This window comes from Nematolebias whitei, chromosome 8 (assembly GCF_014905685.2).
Source record: "Nematolebias whitei isolate Nwh7 chromosome 8, NemWhi1, whole genome shotgun sequence".
NCBI classification, from domain to species: Eukaryota; Metazoa; Chordata; class Actinopteri; order Cyprinodontiformes; family Rivulidae; genus Nematolebias; species Nematolebias whitei.
Window position 1 is genome coordinate 29,666,690 of NC_056505.1, and position 20,827 is coordinate 29,687,516.

Genomic DNA, 20,827 nt, shown 5'->3' on the forward strand with positions numbered 1-20,827 from the left:
TAAGAGGCTGCAAGTAAATTTACTACCAGTTACTAGTTGTGGCATCAGATCCTCCATTATCATCTTCATGATCACATAACAGATGGTTAGAAAATATAAATATTAAAATAATAAAATACTGGCTGATTGTGAACGTTTTCACTCTGAGGTCTTTGAGTTTTTTTCTTAATTATTAATTTTGTGAGGAAATTTTTAAAAATTAAAAACGAAAATGCATCTCTAAAACTGATCCAAATGCATCTGTATCTACTACTATTATTATCATAATTATTCTTATTATTCCATTATCATCATCATCATCATTTTTATTGTTGTTGTTGCCTTTTTTTTTTTGTCTCCAGTGTGATGGAAGGCTGCTCATCTCTGTGAGCCAGAGGCCTGTTCTTATCACCACTGATCACCAGGTGCACCACAGCTTCCACAGGAGACAGAAACACAAAGGAGAGCCTGTGATGGTCCAAGACCCCCCCCCCCCCCCCCCCCCCCCCCCACACACACACACACACACACACACACAAACGCAAAACTTTATCATAATAAATATTTCTCTTTTTGCTTTTTATTCTAACAGAACTCTGAGTGAACTTTTCTAAAACCTCATCACTGTTAAAATGTACAATGATTATTAGTAGTGTTGTTGTTGTTGTTGTTGTTGTTGTTGTTGTTATAATCGATGTGTCCAATGGAGCCCCGCTGTCAGTGAATGGAGAGAATAGGACAGTGTAGCCATGCAGCAGCAGCAGGAGGTGGAGGAGGTGGAGGAGGAGGAGGGGCCCCTGTCTTCAGTCTTCGCTCAGACTTTGTGCAGAGCAGGGGCCGCCGTCTGTTCCTCGCGATCAGTTCCTGCAGGACATCTGCATGTCCTCGCGCTCCTATCTTTGGATCTGTTGTCAACTTTTCCCTTTTTTTTTTTTTTTGTTCCTGCTGCTCTTCTTGTTGTTTCTCCTCCTCCTGTCGCCTCCTCCTCGGTGAGACTGTCACTCGGTGTTGTGCAGCTCCTTCTCTCCCGGCGGCTTCACGGAGGAGAACAAGGAGCTCCCCTCGCTCCTCTGAACACAACAGGTGACTCCTCGGAGGCTTCTCCTCCTTTTTGTTTTTCCCAGTCGATCTTTGCTCTGTCTCTCCCTGGACTCGTGTCTCCTCCTTCTAACTGCAGCGAGTTCTCTTTCTCCCACTTCAGTTTAGTTCCTCCTCCGCGCTCCCAGCTCCTTCCTGTGCAGCAGCAGGAACACAGTTCGGAGTGAAGGACTTTCCAAACAGTCTCATCGTGTTTTTATGGATATCGCAGCAGGTCTCGTGTCCGTGGAGCGCCTCTCCGCGGGAGGACAGGCCGGGACGCGCGTCATGCTGGACGGCATCAAGCTCGAGGATCACCCGCTGCGATCCGGACAGGCCGCGCTGGGAGTCATGCTGGGTCAGCCCCTCATCATCATCACCATCAATATTATTATTATTATTATTATTATTATTGATCGCTTGTTTCCTGATATTAGTGGCTCGTGCTGATGCAGGAAACAACTCAAACAAGTGCAATAGGCGCCATTAGAAAATGATTGACAGGAGTCAGAGGAGCCAGTTTCTCCTCTGGATGTGAAGCTGCAGATGTTAATGCAGGACCCCCTCTGACCCCCCCCCCCATGTCCTCCTGCAGGCTCCGAGTGTCCCCACAGGTCGGTGTGTGAAGGATGCCAGCGGCCCATCTCTGACCGCTTCCTGATGCGCGTCAACGACTCGTCGTGGCACGAGGAGTGTTTGCAGTGCACGGTGTGTCAGCAGCCCCTCACCACCAGCTGCTACTTCAGAGAGAGGAAGCTCTACTGCAAACACGACTACCAACAGTAAGACCATGGCCGCAGGAGAACTTCTTCTTCTTCGTCTTCTTCTTCTTCGTCTTCTTCTTCTTCGTCTTGTTTCCGTGCACTGATTAAAACAAGAGGAAGTGTGTGTGTTTTGTTGGGGAACACTCCGACACACACTCATCCTGGAAGACGCATTTAAATTTTAACCCCCCCCCCCCCCCCCCCCTCAACATATTTGATAAAAGCGACCTGTTGTTTTTTATTTATGATTGTGATTTATTGAAGGCCCATCTCTTGTTGTCCTCTGTTCCGCTCGTGCTCCTGCGTTAGAAATAAATAAATGAGTTAATTCATTAAAAACAAGATGTGATCCACTGACCGGCTCACACTGAACAGTTTGCTCCATAAATGCAAAAAAAAAAGCTTCTTTAAAAGCTGCAAAGTTTCTGATCTTCGTTTCGTCAATGCCTGAAAATATTAGAAATATATTTTATTATTTGCTCATTTATTTAAAAATATTATCGCGGGTTATTGCATGGGAAATACTTTTTTTTTTTTACTGTTAATTGTTTTTATTTAAATTGGAAAATCCGCAGCCTGCGACTATTTAAATGTTTATTTAAAGTGAATAATGAGGCAAAGTCGTTTGTGCTCGCGCGATGCACGCACGCGCATTAAAAACGCGTTAAATAAAAAAGTAAATAAAAAAAACTGTAAAAATAATTAAATGCTGAATTTAAAATATCTTAATTTTACACATCATTTAAAATTAGGTGGGAAAAGTCTGAAATACTAGTTGTTGTTGTTTTTTTTTGTTTTTTTTTTTTAAATGTGTTGTTTGTAAAAATGTTTTATATTTTTTTTATTTTATCCATCAAAAGAAAACCAATTTGACTTCATGAATAAATTTAACGTGCTCATTTTATAGCTATACCATATTGGTAAATTTAAAATATAATTGTGAAAATCAAATTAATTAAATTACTTTTATTTATTTTTTTAAATTATGCTCAAATTCCTTTTATTTTAATTGACCTGTTACAGATGACAGTATTTGTACATTTTAATTTTGTTTTATCACAAAAGATAATTAATTAAATTACCAAAAAATATATCAATATTCAATTTGTTTTATTTTTAAATGAAAAAAAAGTTGTTTTAGTATTCAGCACAAAGTGGGATGAATAACTAAATTAAACGATTAAATGATCACATAATCCCAGCAGAAATGGGGGATAAATTGAATCGCTGTGCAGTTTAGGCCTGCAGACCCCCGGCTGCTCCGTGCTCCTTAATGCATGAGGGCTTTTCATGCTTGTCACCAAATTTCAGCTTTATTTTTTTGTCCGGCCTTTTCATCAACCCTCCTTCGATTACCGGGACATTATGGCTCTCTGCTAGACACCTTGCAAAGGCCACAAAGAGTTACATCTATTGCCATGCGTGCCATTCATCCAGCTTTGCCACATCAGTGTAGTTGGCCGATAACAAAGGAAAATTCATCGCAGTATCCCGGGGAGACCAGAACCCCGGCGTCACGGCTCAGAGGTGGGAGCTGAGGCCGGCAGGATCTCTTTCCCCTGCCTGTTGCACGTTTTTTATTTGTTTAATAAAAAAAAAAGATACATTAACACACATGCATGAGACATTTTGCATGTGCTAAATATTCTTTCCTGACATATTCCCTTAAATGCATATTTGAGGGGACAAAAACAAACATTTCCTTCTTTATTTTCCTGCTTTGAATAGCTTGTGTGGCAACTCTCCTCAGTCAAAAAGAAAAAACACTCTCACACACACAGCAAGGTTCGGAGCGCCGTTCTGCTCTCACGCACTTTTATTTATCTTCAAATCCGTCTCTTCTTTAACCCCTCCGAGGCCGAGAGAGTCTGTGTGGCACCGAGGCGAGCGTTTCATTTATTGAAATGTTTGTTCCATTTTTCGTTGATGCGATACTTAAAGGTGTAATTGGCACCTTTTTGACTTTTATGACACCCATTTAAGATTCATTTGTCAGCCCACAAAGTGCTCTGGGCTGTGAAGAGAGCTCCAAGCCTTACAGAGGTCTTCGTGCCTAATTACATTCCTACAGCGACTGATTCATGCCCTGTAATCAGCTCTCGCTGGCTACAATAAATCAAGGAATTGGCAAGCAGGCTTCTTCTGCACCTTTGGAACAGGTTAAAGTGCAGACGGGGGGAAACAATTGTGTACTGTTTTATTAAAAACTCCCACAAACCCAGTTCAAAACACCTTCCTCTCCGCGTTGCAATTATACCGTAACAAGACTGGCTGAACCTTTTTGAGTCGTGCAGCTGCATGTGCACAAAACGGACAAGCATAAGGCGGAAGCTTTAAAATATCCAAGCAGACGAAGGAACCGAGTCTGAGTTCGTTCGGCTGCTTCATGTCTGGAAAAGCTGAAGGCCAGTGGTGGTGTCAGCCGTCTGACAGCCGTAGCCGTAGAGGAGGAACAAGCTCGGACGAGACGAGCGGTATGTAGAAGGCCGAGTGGAGTGACACCATTCCAGGAGAGTTTGTTGTGCCCTGGTGTTTAGAGGTCAATTATACATCATTAGGAAGGGGGGGGGGGATCTTTCCCCACAGGGATTTTTCTGCTCTAACCAAGCAGACGTTTTGAAGGGAGCTGTAATAAGGCCCATCACACAGCCCAAGTGTTGGACAACACCCCTGCCTCGTTAGAAACCAGCTCCTGCTCCGAAACGTAACATTTACTGACTGTTTTACGCTGCTCGGCCTCCTGCTGCTGCATTCCAGAGTGGAGTTTTTTTTTTTTTGGGGGGGGGGGGGTTATCCTGAAATAATCCAGACTGAGAAAATAAACCACACTTTATTTATGTATTTATTTATTTACTTATTTAGATCAAGTGTGCGTATTGTACGGCTAAATTATATTCAGGTCACCGTGAGGAAAACAGAGCAGCGATGAAGCCATAAAAGCAGAACCTGTCTCACCTCCCCCTGTATTCTGTGAGATCCCCCCGTGTGCTGAGAGCTGCTGTTCAGAACTGTTTGGAGTGCCCTCCTGTGAAATTGTTGTTTTTTAATTAGCTGCGCTCGGGACGCTGCAGCAGTGTGTGCCAGAGAGATGCTGACGGCTGACTTTCTGTGTGTGTGTGTGTGTGTTGGACTCACTCCTCCTGCGTTACCTCTGTGAACACTCGTGCACACTAAGAATAGAAGAAGAAAACATTAGGATGTAGCTGCTGTTGTCAACCCAGCTGAGGAGGTTTGGAGTTAATGACGGTAGCTCGAGTCTTCCTTTCAGGGACATTTTCTCACGTTCAGCTACTTTTTTTTTCTTTTTTATCTTAAGATCTCCCACCAAAAAAAAGGGGGGGGGGGGGATAAAAAGGTCATCCATAGCCCCTGCTCTTGGGTAAATAAATGAAGACCTCTGCAGAGAGATAAGTCTAATGTTAGAAACACAAAGGCAGATAATATTGCTTCAGCTCGCTGGGATTTCGGCTGCTCAGTGAGGAGCTGGAGCTGGAGCTGGCCCCGCTCCTTTGTAAGGAAGTATTGGGTTTTATGTCAACACGGCTCGGCCTGTCCCAGCAGCACACTAGGATGCATCATCCGTCATCTCATGGTTTGCTAACTATCCCTCCCCACCACCATCACCACCACCACCAATACACTACAAACCATCAAAACACCTGATGGAGTGAGTTGATCTGCATCACTGCAACAGTTAGGTTCCTTGTTCTGGCTCAATCTGAACGTTTACATTCTTAAATAATCTGACAGCACCCGCAGCTGTAAGTCTGTTGCGTCTGTGTATTTTAGTTCATTTATAGTGCATTATTTAAATCAGGGGTTCTTTATTAAAACATCTTTTTGAGCAGATAATCCAGTTTTATCACCGACGATGGGTCGCAGGGCGAGCAGCAGTTGGACTCTGCAGCCACGGAGGCTCAGGCATCGTAATGCCCATCGCCACTTCAGAGGCCAGACTGCTGGCGAGGGAGGTGGAAGGAGGTCTCTGTGGCTTTCAGTGGGGGAGCTGTTGTGCAGTGGAGGAGAAGGATCTGCAGAGGGATCTGCCTGGTGCGCTCACGTTACACTGCATGATAGCAGAGGGGTGCAGAGGAACTCAAGCGTGCAATTTGTTGGTAGCCACAATTTAACCTCATCTCCTAAAGCCGCCTGTGAGGCAGCCAGTGGGACATGTCAGTCAGTCGGGAATGCTAATCAGCGACGGTGGAGAGAAAGCCCTCGGCTCGGCAACGCAGAGGTTTTCATTGCTGGCTCCAGATCCTCGGGCCTTCAGGTTTATTTTCACAGCATGACGACTCTTCGTAACAAAAAGCAGGGGCGACCGCAAGCCATTAAACGCAATTTACAAATTAGATTTCGGCTAAATCTGTGAAATATTGCAGTCGCTTTTTTAAAAAGCAGCTCGAATGGAAACACTCGTGCTCAGCAAATGTTTTGCGTTTTGATTCGACAGATTACGCGGTTAAAACACGCAGGTGAAAATAGTCACACTCTTTTTGCTGGAGTTATTTACACAGTGCTGCAGCTGGTTACACATTTTCTCACATTTGCATTATTCCTGATAAGGTTGTTTCATTTTTAGTTTTGGAAACAGCCCACTCTGTTTTTTTTTTTTTTTTTTTTTTCAGTCCTGTGGAACGTGTATGAGAAATTGAGACACGGCCTGTGCTGTTGGCTCGCAGTGTGGCTGCTGGCCCCAACTGTGTATATGTGATCCCCCTCTGGAATGTTTTTCCAACACGTAGGCTTTTCACGGATACACTAGAGAGGACTGGCATCGTGGTGGCAAGTGCTGCGTTCAGACTGTTGTGTGCCCAAGGCTCACTCTCGCGCCCACGTCACACATTCGAGCCCTGCATGCGAATGGGCAGAGCAGTGTGTTTGTCCACGCACACCCCGGGATTTTTGTGAGGGTGTGGGCGAGTGTGCACGCACGCTCTCTTCCTTTATGCACTCCGTTTCTTCCTTTTGTTTCTAATCTGAGCTCTTTCCACTTCCTCACCTTCTCTCTAAGAATTGTACAGAAACATTCTGGATGCTCATCTTCGTTGCTGGATGTCAAATTTTGGTTGTTTCAGTTAAAATTCTTGTACAAATGCGTTCAATTTTTTTTTTTTTTAACTGCTTTAATCTTCATCGAATCAGATTAGCTCTCAAATACCGGTATTCCTGCTCAAAGTGAGTGACAGAGATTTGCACTTTTATCATTAAGTGTGACACTAAGCCGGTCAGGGGCTTTGTCTTGAATGGAGGGTCTGACGGAAACAGGGGCTCCTAATCCTTTTATTTGTGTCAGACCCAGAGAGGAGGGAAAGGAAGGGGTCGAGGTTGGTTGGGGCCGCAGAATGTCTCGGCTCAGTCTCCTCCAGACTCGGCCTCCACAGCCAAGTGAGCATGAGACTCATCTCATGTGGCCTCGAAGACAGTCTCAAACGCGTTGTTTTAAATCTATGATGGTGCGTTTAAATGTTTGCACACGATCACAAGTAAACCATCTTATGTATGCATGAGGACAGCGTGTTCACCTGCTTGTGCACACAGTCAGAGACGTATACACACATGCACAGTGATTTAGGAGTGTGTACTGCAGAGCTTACATCCATCAGCGAGTGCATATATTCTAATGGCAGGTGACTGAGTCTAGGATGAGATTAATAAAGTTTGCCGGTTCCCTGGTCGAGGTCCAACGTGAGGCTTTTGTCTGCGGCTCACATCGGGTTGTGGGGCTTCAGCTTCCTTTTGTGTGTGCACCCTTGTGGTAATCCAGCTCCAGCGGGAGTCCCCCAGGGCACTTTATTTACTCATTCAACTGTTTGGAAGTCTGTTAGACCGCAGATCAGATGCAGTGAGACCAATGTGATTACTTTTAACCAGCGCGCACAGATTCCAGCCCAGCTTCTCCTCTCAACGTGAGCCGTGTGCTCGGCGGGTGGGAAGGGAATGTCTGTGCTGGATAGTCCCTATATGTCCCATGTCCTGACTTGAGTGCCCGTCTAATATTTTCTGTTGTGAAACTCCAACAGAAGGAACTCCACACACAAAAGATCTGCTTCCTCCTTTTCTATCAGAGATTATTATTTTACCTTTGATTGAAAAACATCTCCAAACCTTAGACGTTAAACAACTTATTATTATGGTTGTCAGGCTGTTCTTGTGCTGCATCATAATCCAGCAGCAAAGCGAATGCGGTGTCTCGGTGTTCAAACCAACATCTATATTTTATTGCAAACAATGAAACTGATTTGGTTATCCATCCATCAACATAAACCCAAAGCTATGTATTTGGGGCTAACCCCCATGTTAAACTACTGCAGGCTGTCAGGCTGTCTGAATTTACTCTCCATCTCTTCCCCTTGGCGTAGTCTAGGAATATGTTTGGGATCAGCTGCCAGGGCCGGCATCCACACCGAGCGCTCTCTAAACTCACTGTTTAGAACCAGCTGCTGATTGGTGATGGCTGTTCTGGCAAGAAAAATAACCCCTGTATGAAAACATTGCAGATTGGATTTCTCTGCGTCTGACTCACTCCAGTCTTAGACTGGCCCCCCCATGGCAAGCCAGCATGATTTGTGCATGGGGTCTCGTGACCCATGGAAGCTTCAAAAAGCAGTGAGGGGAAATATTTGGATGATCCTGATGGGGGAGTGGAGACGTGGGAGGAAGGCAGAAACGACGGGGGCTTGGTAAGAGCTGGGCTGAGTGGTGTAGGGCAAGGCAGATGTGGAGGAACTGCACTGCAGCTGTGATGACAGGGGAGTGAGTGTGTGTGTTAGGAGACGACTGTTCATTCTGGACTCCCGGCCCTCCTACCCAGGCACCACAACCCCACAGTGTCCATTTGGAAACAGACGGTGTGTCCAGCCTCCAAAGGGTGAAAGAGTTGAGGTAACTGTGCGATGCTGGTTGGATCACATTGCAATAGAGGGGGTATTTTATCATCAGGTACCATGGCATGATACTGATCGTCTGTACCCCACCCCCTGTTGTACCCATTGCTTCTCCCTTTACCTTTCTGCTGCAGGGATGTTAATATTACCCAGAAGGCTGCTACAATACGTCTTCTTGGGAAACTCCATGTCTCCTGAACACTGCAAAACGATCTGGTGTCTATGAAGAGGATGGATAAGGGGATGTAGCAGGTTTTTGGTCAGAGTATGATTTCATAGAGCTGTTTGAATATAATTATCTATGTGGCTGCCTCGATAAGACAAATGGCTTGCTGCAGTGAAGGCTGAGTTGTTTGCTCTGCTCATTTAAGTTTCCTCCTCTAGCCCATGGTGACGTCACTGGAAATTTGAAGAAAAGAATCAGCTGAGGGTTAAAGTGATCCAGAACTCTGCTGTTCAAAACTGGAAATCTATACGAGCTTACCCCTGTCAGTCTTTGCTGTCCTCACTTCTTTTTACCTCGTCCTCTGAGTGGGAGAGGTGGGAGAACTGACCCCAAGTGAGCCTCAAGTCTGGCCCTGAAGGCACAGCCTCACAGGGGTGAACCGTCGCAGCTTCAGCCAGTTCTGATCTGAAACTAGAGCACCGTCGCTTTGTTGTGATCCCAGCTGGAAGGACAACTTCGGCTGTTTGTGGCGCCCCCTCTGGGTGTGTATTTGGGGTCACCAGTGGCCTCTTAGCCTCCAGCGTTCATCATTTCACTCGGATCCTTGTACCGCGCTGATCAGGACTGCACTGTGTCTCAGCTCAGAGTCTTTGCTTTTTCTCATGATCCGTCTCAGAGCAAACACCCAACAACTGAAGGTTTTATGAGGTTGGAGATGCTAAACCACCCAAAATGTTCAGCTCATCTGGGAAAGTTTCTACACAAGTGTTCCACGGGACTCATAATGTCACCCTTTTGAGTGAAAATACATCGAGGCCATCATTTGTTCAGTTTTTCTTGGATTCAGGTTTCACTCTTCATGTTATTTTTTTTTTCTTTCTAATGTAAAAGAGCTTGTGTGTGTGTGTGTGTGTGTGTGTGTGTTTGTGTGCTTCCTTATGTGTGTGTTATGTAGCGGATCTGTCACTTAGCCAAGCGTTGGACATGCTGCTGGCATGCGACACTTTCTGTGGATTCTCCTCTCAGATGAACAGCTCTGGAGGCACAACAGTGGTGCGTGCCACCCAAACCGCCAGCCACTCGCTCGCACCCCCTCCCTCTTCTCCATCATCAGCCAAGCAGCTTGCTCCCTGCTCTCCTTTTTCCTGGGCCCCAGAATCTGGGCTGTGGCCTGTGGATGAGTGCTACATCCTGGCTGTCAGCACAAGGGTTAGCTGGGGATTGGTCTGCGGTGGAAGTGCAGTATCAGGCTCTGTCTGTCAGCTCCTCATTCCACTTCCTCTCGCCCTTCGGCGCACGCTGCAGCCAGTGACACAAACACACGCCGAGTTGTGACGGAGTCAAATCTCAGACTTGGAAAAATGAAAGGATCGCCCTTTAGAATAGGCATATTCATAAAACTTCCTCTGAAAAGGCACTGTTTAAGTGCTTCGTTGTTGTGTTTTTAAACGGACCGCAAAAGCTCTGACAGACGGTTTAGCATTTCGCTCAGTATTTTGTTTCAGGTACTTTGAACTGTTGCGTTTCAACTTCCGAGAAGCAGCCACTCACCCTCAGACTGTATTTGCATGCAGTTACAGATCGTTTGCGATCAGTGCTTTCAAGAAGGACCCTCTCCCATTCATCAGCTTGATAAATGCTTACAAATGTCACAGTCGGTAATCTGTAAATGTTGCTGCTTTAGTGTTTTCTGCCAAGATTCTGATCTTTGCGCTTTGACATGGAGCCACATCTTCACCCCGTCTGCGGATCACATCCACACACAGGTACATCAACGCTCACACACACAAACACACATCTGTATAGCACATGGCTTCAGACAGGCCTACACATGTCAGAGGATTTGTGACTATAATCAGATTAATTGGTCCATCTCTCCTTGGAAACATCACACACACACATGAAGGCCTCTGGTAGCTTTCAGCTGGATGCTGCTTACACAAACCAGAAGCCAGGTGGTGGGCTAAAGGTGGAGGGGGTCACAGCACACTCTGTGGCTTCAGCATCGCTTTATGGCTTACATGTTTCAAAAATTATTACAGCATTTAAAGGTTTGTTCTGTCCAACTGGGGAGGAATTTTTATCTATTTCTCTCAGTAGTTCTTATTTATTCAGGCTGTTTTTCTCTTTTTTCTCTTGGTTTGAGCATCATTCATCCAACATAAACATGGAGGTTGGTTGGCAAAAGTCTCAATCTGCTTCGAAATGGTGGTACAACGCATTGGCCTTTCCGATAACTATTACAGGCACATAATCCTTATTACTATCTGAGGTTCATGCAGGTTGGAGTGCCTGAATGTGCTGCATGTTTTTTCTTCCTTCCCACAAGTATGTCTTTGTGAGGGTCTATCTACACATGGTTTTATTATAGCTTTTAGTCTCACCACAATTTATACACTGGAGTAGCTAATGCTCGCAGTCGCTTACTTTTTTCCCCCTTCAGATTTTACCTTCTCAAAAGCTTCAATTTAATGTAGTTTAATAATTACTGTTTTTTGTGTTGTGGGATACTATAGGTAATATTTAGTGGCAGAAAACACAGACATGATATTGTTCTATCAACACAGTTTAAGTGGAAAGCTATAATGCATTTGAAAGAATAAAGGCTTTGTTTAAAATGTTGATGTCTTGAGAAAGATTATTTTATTTTGTTAAAAATGACATGTTTGAAGCAGCCTTTTGTTCAGATCATATTAATGAGGAGTCAAAATGACTTGAAGATATTAGAGTCAAATTGGAAGGCCATAAAAACAAAAATATGTTTTTTTTTGTTTTTTGTTTTTTTGCATTTCAATTAATAAAAACTACAAATCAACCTTTTTTCATTTTCACCAAAAATTCATGCTCAATAATCGAGGTTACAAACAGTGGGGGCTGATGGAGTTTTCTCTGGGGGGTGGGGCTATAACTCCAAAATAGACACACACACACACACACATATTTACATATGTATATATTAGGGGTTGAACGAGTATATAATTTTTAAACTCAACGTTAACATAATAAAACCCGAGTAGAACTCGAGTATTTGATGACGTCATAGATTTCAAGATACAAAAATAAATAAATAAAACCGCAAAAAAAGGTAATTATTTACAAAAAAAAAAAAGACCAACAAAACATTGGGAGCGTATATTATGCTCCTACCATTTATCATACTGCAAATAAGTCACAGGAAAATTAAACTACTAGTTATTATTATTAAACTGCAAACGTAAAGAAACATGCAGCACGTCAAAAACGAAACTTAAACCGAAACTGGTTCTGGTTCGGCGGATTAGACCCGGTGTTACACCATACTCTGTGACCTGCAACAGTGCAACACCGCCCCCTACGGTCATACGGTGGTCACATAATATGACGTCACTACGGATACTCAATGTTAAATTTTTAACCTCGATAGATGTCCTAGCAATCGATGTGTAGATTACTCGAGTACTCTGTTAATGCCCTAGTGTATATATATATATATATATATATGTATATATATATATATATATATATATATATATATATATATATATTTTTTTATAATATGTATATGTATATATATATATATGTATATGTATTTATATATATATATATATATGTATATATATATATATGTATATGTATTTATATGTATATGTATATGTATATGTGTGGGTTGTGTGTATGTACTAATACTAATAAACTCACCAGTTCCCACTTTTAGAATACAGTCAGCTTAAGGTTTTTTCACAAACAGAGATATCTAAAAGTTGAGAGGCATATCAGTCAGATATGGCAACATAGGCATTAGATATAGAGCTTTCAATGGCTTAAAGCCATTGAAAGCCTGCAGCATAGCCTGTTTTGAGTGTCACTGCACAATCTATTCCAGAACAAAAAATAAATAAAAATCTGTTCTGGAACCGGAAGCACAATCCGTACAATGCGCCCGTACTCTGGGCACAGGAGTGGTGCGCCCAGAATCCTCCTATCTCTTTTATTGGAAGGGAAGCTACTGTGCATGTTCAACTTTTAACGAGTCTATGGGGCAAAAATTCTTGCGTCCCCCAGGGCGGAAATACGTCATAAATCAGAGACAATGTTTCTGAAAGAAACAACTTTACTCATCATTAGCTATAAAATATTTATCTTACACAACTAAAAAAAATACTGTATACACATATATTTTGAAAATTTTTATTTTGTTTATTCATTATTTCATTTTATTATGTCTTACGGGGTAATATGGTGAGTGGTGTGAGTGGTGGGGTGGTGCCCCCTATTGGCCAGCCGCCACTGGCTACAAATCCAACCAAGTTCAGTCAGGTCATCTGGACAGTTTCATTTTTTGCTGAGACGTTTTGTCCTTCATCCAAAGGACTTCAGGACTTCTTCAGACCAAGAAACCACAAACTCCACTACTCCACTTTCCACTATGGGAGTGTGGTATTTGTGGGACTCCAGTTTATTTGAGGCTTCTCAGGCTGAAGAAGTTCTTTCGATTGAAGGACGAAACATCTCAGCAAAAAAGGAAACCATCCAAATGATCACACTGAACATTTTAGGACTTTTTCATTTTCCTTTTTATTTTGTGTGTGTGTGTGTTTGGGGGGGGGGGGGATAAAGAAACAAAATACAGAAAGCACTCTGAATTAAGAGGATGATATTGGTATAGACCTTTTTTTAAAGTCAATATTAGTTAACTAATGTAGGAACTGAAATAATTCAGGACATGTTGAGTTGTGATAGGAGAGGGTTGCTCTAACAGGGATGTGTTAGTGTGGCTGAAAAAAATGTTAGAAACAGCTTTAGGGGGTAGAAATATGATATTTATGCTCACAAGCACTGACTTCTACCTAAAACTAAGGGTTGATGAGAAAGTCTGCATGAATTTACTGCACATCATTTGTCTTATCCGGCATCAAATATCAGCTGGATGAGGTTTACAAAAGCAAAAAGTCATGTCTGCTGAGTTTCCAGTCATAAATGGAGCACATTAACCTTCGCATACTTATTTGTTATTGTCTAAATTTTCTGTCTGCCTGCTTTATGTGGCTAACCTCTTTCTGCTGGCCCTCAAAACGAGTAAAACAAGCCATAAAAGCACATTTTGCAAATACGGTTTTGCCCAGCTCTGTTCTTTTCACACATTTTACCACTAATAAGCTCTGACACACCCTAAACAACCGACCTCTCAAAGAGTACATCCAGTGTGGAGCGGCGGTTTGGTGTCCAGGGGGAAGCCTGCGGTTCTGGAGCCAGAGAAGGAGTCGTGCCCTGCCGTCCCACAGAGATGACAGGAAGATAAGAAAGAGAGGTGGCCTCTCCGCACAAAAACATCCCACCAGGAACTAACCTAAGCAAGGGGCAGAGGCCTTCAGGACTTGTGTCAAAAGCTATCTATACTGGAGAAAGAAAACACAGAAGAAGAAAAATATTTTTCATTCATCTGAATTAGAGTTTCTTGATCAGTCTTGTCTGTTCTGGGCCCTTCACTTTCAGTTGTTTTCTTGTGGTGTCAGAGTATCCATATCAAGTTTATGCTACAACAACATGCCTCTGTGTGTCACAACTTGTGTCATAACTTCTCCAACAGCCACAGAAAGAAATAAAGGGAGAGGGAGAGAGAGAAAGAAAAAAAAAACTATAAGTGCAAGCGACAGACTCTTGGCAAACACAGTCCCTGCAGTTAAAACATCGAAAACCGCTTCGAGTTCGCAGCATTTGAGAAAGCGACGTGAAAAGGTAGCCATTTTTCTGAGACGCTGTGTAATGAAGGAACCGTAGGGGAGGAGGAACAGCGAGAGGTTTCTGGAAGCAGCACTTACACCAAGGATCAGCAGCATTAAAAGAGATTTACACCCCTTGCTCTTAAAAAGTTTTCTTTCTGCTGAATGGTTTTTCTTTTTCAGATATTTCAAGGAAGTAATAAACTGCCCTGACAAACATCCAAGAAGCTTTGAAACGTCCCTCATGGCCAACGGAGCTCCATCAGTGCTGTCATCATTTTTGTCCAAGTCAGCCTGTTTTCGTCTGACGACATCGTCTGCTATAGGATCAGCTTCTGCTGTTTATTTCAAAGAAATGCTTCGTAACGAACTTGAATACTTCAAGCTTTATACACTCCCAAAGGGTATTTCGGTTCAGCATTGATCTCATCCTGTAGAGGGGCTTTTGTCGTTTGGTTTCGGGCTCGAGACTGTTTATTTCTTAAGGTTAAATTCTTTTGAAGCCTTCTGCATGGTCCAGAATGAGGCCCTGCACAGTGTAAGATGTCATACTCCCACTGTGCTGACCAACATGCTCTGTGGGCCTTCATGTGCCCATAACATTTAATGGGACTTTGGCAAATACTAAAGGAAATTCTTACTTTGCCTAGTAATCACATTTCAATCCCTTCTCTATGGTTGTTCCTTTTTCTTTTTATTTACCGCAATTATTCCTTTGATACACTCAAGAATGAACTCATGGCTGAGAGAGCAGAGGAGGGGAAAAACATGCATTATCTGTTAATTATTAAGATAACGTGCAGAATAAATAAACCAGAACAAAAGGGAACATTTGTTTCGAGTAAAGCACGGTTCCCCACGTTCTGCTACCCCAGAGCGTGGATGTTTGGAGTTTCTTGCAGAGTGCTCCTCTTAGGTTTGACGTTGCATCCTAGAGGTTGACAAGATACTGAAGAGGAGGGGAGGTGGAGGGGGGGGGAGGTCATGCCATGGCACATACATGTCTCAGTGTGGGGTGAGGAAACATCTCAACCTCACGCAGGTTCAAGAAGAAACAGCCTGCTTTTGATTAGTCTCTGTGATCCAAAGTGATAAACAATTCCTGTGGTCTGCTGCTCACAGAGACATCACTGCTGCGACCGAGCGTTCACGGGTGGCTCGTGTGTGCGTCTGCTCTGACTGCAGGGTTTGTAAGTGTGAATGAGCTTTTTTTCTGTTGAGGTTCATATTCTGTGTATCTGTTTAGGTGCGGACTTCATGATTTGAATCCCTCACTGTAATTTGATTCAACTACAGTGGAATAATGTTTAAAAAGCAGAGCGGTGTCTTCATGCCAAATCAATCACCCCTACGAAGACACAACCAGAGGGTGATGGTGGAGTTTTAAAGACCCTGTTGTCCTCTTTGCCCTTGCTTGTAACTGGCAAGTTTATCTGTTGATGTACTTCCGCGCAGATGCCTGGCATAGAGCCGCGTGGCGATAAAAATGTCTTTGGGAGGTACGCGTTTATGGTGAGGATCCATAAGGTTAGCAGGATCAAAGCTTCGTTGAAAACGACATTAAGCAAAGACGCAAGCACAATAAACAAAGCCGTTGCTTAGTCGTACAATGGGATTTATGACAACTTGAAACCATCTCAAGGAAAGGCTGCTTTCTGTCAGGTCGTAATTTAGTGCACGAGAAAAAAAAACAGCCTCCAAAGTGAAGGGTGAGCGGAAGAAAAGGAAAAATACCGGCAACGAAAAGGGGAAAACGTTGAAAGTATAACTCTTCCAATAAACAGTGGATCCTTTTCTTTGCCACTTAATGTTGCGTTGTTTTGTCGTTCCTGTCCGGCGCTGAAATGAGAAGCTGATTGGATGAAAACTGTGTTTGACTTTTTCATTTTCTGTGAATTTCTTGGTTATGTGGGTGGAAACAGCAGCCCTGCCTGTCTCTCCACAGAAAGTGTTTCAGCATCAGACAAGGGCATTGTGCACGAGTGTGTGTCTCTGTGTGTGTGACTCAGCCCATCCTCTTTCTTGACGCTCAGAACCAGAAGATTGAGGTGACTGTTTTATCTGGGCATGCTCAGAAACACATCACACAGGATGAAAATATAATAAATATACTTCACGTCCTCATACCGCAGCGTTGACTTACACGTTTGTCTCAGATTTGTTTGAGCTCTGTATGAGTTCATAATAAAAGCAGGTTTTCTGCACTTGCCTGTTGTCATGATTGCTGGATTTTCTTCTGAGGAGCTCCACTCTCAGCGTTTGTGAGTGAGGACTGGTGCTGCGTACCACCCGGGCCTGCAGCTCCCACCCTTCCTAGTCATTTGCTTGCGGCCAGAGCTTTAAGTGGGAATTATTGCTGGGGAGATAAGTGAGGAGATAAGCCGATCCTTGCCTGCAAGATGTATGAGGTGTCTGGACACGGCGAGGGGTGCACCTGACCTGGAAATGAATGGTGTGAAGGTGCAAGTGCAGCACATGAACCTCCTTATTCATGCGGCTCCTGTCGTGAAACTGCAACACCCAAGATCATGACACAGATATTCCAGAGAGGACACTTGTACTGTTGGAGCATTAAATGATGTTTATCACTGTTAATGTTAGATTTAACTTTCTGTGTTTTGCTGCAGTAAAGCTGTTGGCAGTGACTTTGTGAAAAATCTATTGTGCAAAAAAAAAAAAAAAAAACAAATAAATAAATAAAAGTGAAGGATTAATTTTTTTTTAAAGCAAGGGGTCTTATAGACAACAATATTTTTATTAAAATGCACAAGTTGACTGGAAAAAACAACAAAATGCTCTTTTTTTATTTTTAACAATAGATAAATTCAACAGAATCCATAAAAATATAACTTAAGAGAAAAAAATATTCAAGACTGTAATCAGTCAATCAGTTTATTCACTCGATTCAACAAAATGATCATCAGTTTACAAACACATTCTCTGACTACACTTACTACACACGAGTGAAGAGGGAGCAGGAAGAAGAAAGACCCGCCCCCTTTCTCAATAATTACAAAAATGTCATACATTACATTAAATCAGCAAAACAAGTTGCAACCAACATATCATTCTTCCCATTAACAACTCAAAAGTGTGTAAGAGTTAATCATTCTTTTTATAAAGTGTTTTGAATTGATTTACAGTAGAGCATTTTTTAACTCCTCATCCAAACTGTTCAATAATTTTACTCCATGCACCAAAATGCACATTTGTTTTAAAGTAGTACGCACAGTTTTACTTTTGAAATCGTACTTCCTTCTGTTATTTCTGTCACATGAGCTTAAGAAAAAGAACGTTTGTAAATTAAATGGCAATAATCTCTTTCTAGCTTTAAACATAACCCATAGCATTTTTAAATTAACCAGATCCCTTAGTTTCAAGATATTTGATTGACTAATCAGTTTATTTGTGTGTTCTCTAGTGTCCACTTTATATAAAATCTGCATAACTTTCTTTTGTATGACAAACAACGGTTTAGTGTTGGTTTTATATGTGTTGGCTCATACCGCTACACAAGTCAGATATGGAACAACAAATGAATAATATAATGCCTGTAGTTCTAAAACATTTTTTTACTTTATTTAGAAGTTCAATACTTTTGCATAGTTTTAGTTTTATGTATTTTATATGAATTTTTGATCCAAAACAACCCCTAAAAATTTAACTTCATGTACTCGTTCAACTTGATTATCATCTATAGACATTATAATAGAATCGTCTATTTTTCTGTTACCAAAAATCATGAATTTTGTTTTATTCCAGTTTATTGATAACTTGTTGTATTTAAACCACTCATTAAGTTTAGACATCTCACAAGGCATACATTCTATAATGATTTTTAAGTCATTTCCCAGAACAAAATAAATTTGTATCATCTACTAACAGGATGATTTGTAACTTTTTAGACACTTCACAAATGTCATTGATATACAAAATAAAAAGCATTGTTCCTAGCACTGAACCTTGGGGGACTCCACATTTTATATTTTGAAGACAACGATGTTGTCTATGAAATATATTATATTTATATTATAAATATTATAATGAAATATAAAGTTAAAAAAATCTATTTTACACTTTTTTTTTCTTTCGGCTGCTCCCTTCTTCAGGGGTCACCACAGCGAACCAGTAACTTACACGAAGACTTGGCAATTATTTTTATGTCAAATGTCCTTCCTGACACAACCATACTGTAGACCAACGAGCTACCACAGCCCTCTGTGTGGAGCAGAGAGCTGCCATCTAGGGCACCTGGAGGAGCAGATGGTGGAGGTTAAGGGTCTTGCTCAAGGGCCCAGAATGGGACAAATGAGGGTGGAGGCAGGTGGGTGTTTCCCCTTTCCCACCCACATTTTGATGTCGGTACTGGGAGTTGAACCTGCGATCTTCCAATCACAGGCCCACCTTCTCTAACCTCTGTGCCACCACTCCCTATTACATATCCTATGTGTATTATTTTACACATAATTACTTTTATTAAAGTAAATGTACACTTTTTATCAAATACAAGACCTTTAAAACTCTAAATGTACATGATTGCAAACTACTGATTATGTGAACAAGAAAAGGTCTTTTTTTCAGCTGATTCCAAAACAATAAATACTTACTGGATCAGAAATGACCACTTTTTCTTTTTTTCCCCCCAGTAAAGAAAAAATAGTTAGGTTGCTGCTTCTTTAAGGTGTGTGGGAGAAGCATTCCTCCTGCCTGGTATGTTAATTCGCAGCTCCAGGGTCTGTACCGTCCTTCGCTCTTTGAAGTTTCTCTTTGCCTTGCCTTCTGTCCATCAGGTGAACTCGTGGCCTCTCAGCATTTTTATTTATTAGACAATCCCTCACACGTAAAAGATGATAAAGTTGACAAGTTACAGACAGTCGCCGCTTTCACACATTGAGGAGGGTGCTTTGTTAAACACCTCAGCAAATTTGAGCTTTAAATTTAATGACACCTTACATGCCAGAGGAGCTTGCTCATTGGACTGTTGCCAAGAGGAGCTAATGACTGTGATCTTACTCCGACACTGTCAAGAGTTTGCAGAGTTGCAATAAGAATGGGTTTAAATTTACAGAACTTTGTCACTTTTTTTTTTTTATTTGTAGATCCTCACGTGAAATATGGATACTCACTCTCATCTGTTATTATATATAAAAAAAAATCTCTTATAAGAATCATCAGCAGACACCAAATGTTCAAAAAGTTCAGCCGCTGTTATGATTGAGGCGAGCGGTGATGGTTTGACCTGGCACACAAAGACTTATAGGTGGTTGGTCAGCTTGTCAGTCAGCTCGGTGTTTTTTTTTTAATCATTTCATCTTTGCTGGGGGGCTCTCCAGGGACCCTTGCAACGTTTAGCAGTCTGAGGCTCAGAACCCCGAGGCTCGTCTAAGCCCTGCCTGTATCCGAGCTGCCATTATTAGCTCTGCTCTCCAGAGCACGCCGCTCATCTCTCCCATGAGGGGGCTGCTGAGAAATGAAGCGCGCTGGCTGGGCACGGTAGCGGAGGGCCAATAGCCCGACATGGAACAGTAATTACTCCATTGATATTCCTCACACAATAACACTGTCATCTCTCATTTGCATAGCCCCGCATGGCTTGCAACAGCAGATGAATGCATATGATCTTGTTGAAGGGCTGGCTTAAGATTTTCCTTTTTTACTTCTTTTAGATGTTATGTTTCAAGCCTAGTGGATAAATTGATTAAAACAGAATGAAAGAGGAAACTACCTTTCTACAGTTGGTGCAGAGTTCTGGCTCAGACATCTTATCAGTATTAAAGTACATGCTAAATGAAAGAGGAGAGGATGTTGCTGTGAACAGTGTATGTGCACATGCGAGTCTGCCTTGGAGGATGAGAGTGTGTTGAGGGGGTGGGGTGTCAGCGGATGTCATAGGGCCCTGTCTCAGTCCTTGGTTAATAGCCATTGGTCATAGGCTGTCTCCCCTTTATTTCTTTTGCTCTCCTGCTCTATCCTCCCAGGTCTCCCACTAGAGCTGCGCCCTCAGGCACCGCATCATTTATTGCTGTCAGGAGTCACAGTGGAGAGGAGGGGAGTGGGGAGTGGAGGAGGAGGAGAGGAGACAGGGAGAAGATGTGCAGCAAGAAAGAAGCCAATGGAGGCAATGAGGAGAGGCAGGCATGCTAGACTGTCAAATCTCAGCCGCTGAATATTTAATGGAGCCTGGAGTGTTTATTTAGTTAGCCTGTCGATTTTTACTGCTCTGTCAATAGCGGCCCCCGTGTAGCCTGCTGATGA

At 42.5% G+C, this 20,827-nt stretch overlaps 1 protein-coding gene across 2 annotated transcripts in view; it reads left to right on the forward strand.

The window, feature by feature from the left end:
• Positions 1 to 973: 973 nt before the first annotated feature.
• The window catches only part of lmx1bb (LIM homeobox transcription factor 1, beta b), a 60,354-nt gene continuing 40,500 nt past the window's right edge, over positions 974 to 20,827 (forward strand). The window contains exons 1-3 of one of the 2 annotated variants that reach the window (XM_037681170.1): positions 974 to 1,062; positions 1,289 to 1,414; positions 1,652 to 1,838. In XM_037681170.1, the coding sequence (XP_037537098.1) occupies positions 1,345 to 1,414; positions 1,652 to 1,838 (257 nt within the window). In that variant the 5' untranslated portion in view covers positions 974 to 1,062; positions 1,289 to 1,344. Of the gene's footprint in view, positions 1,063 to 1,228; positions 1,415 to 1,651; positions 1,839 to 20,827 lie in introns of those variants that run through there. The other variant, XM_037681169.1, reaches the window with a different exon arrangement.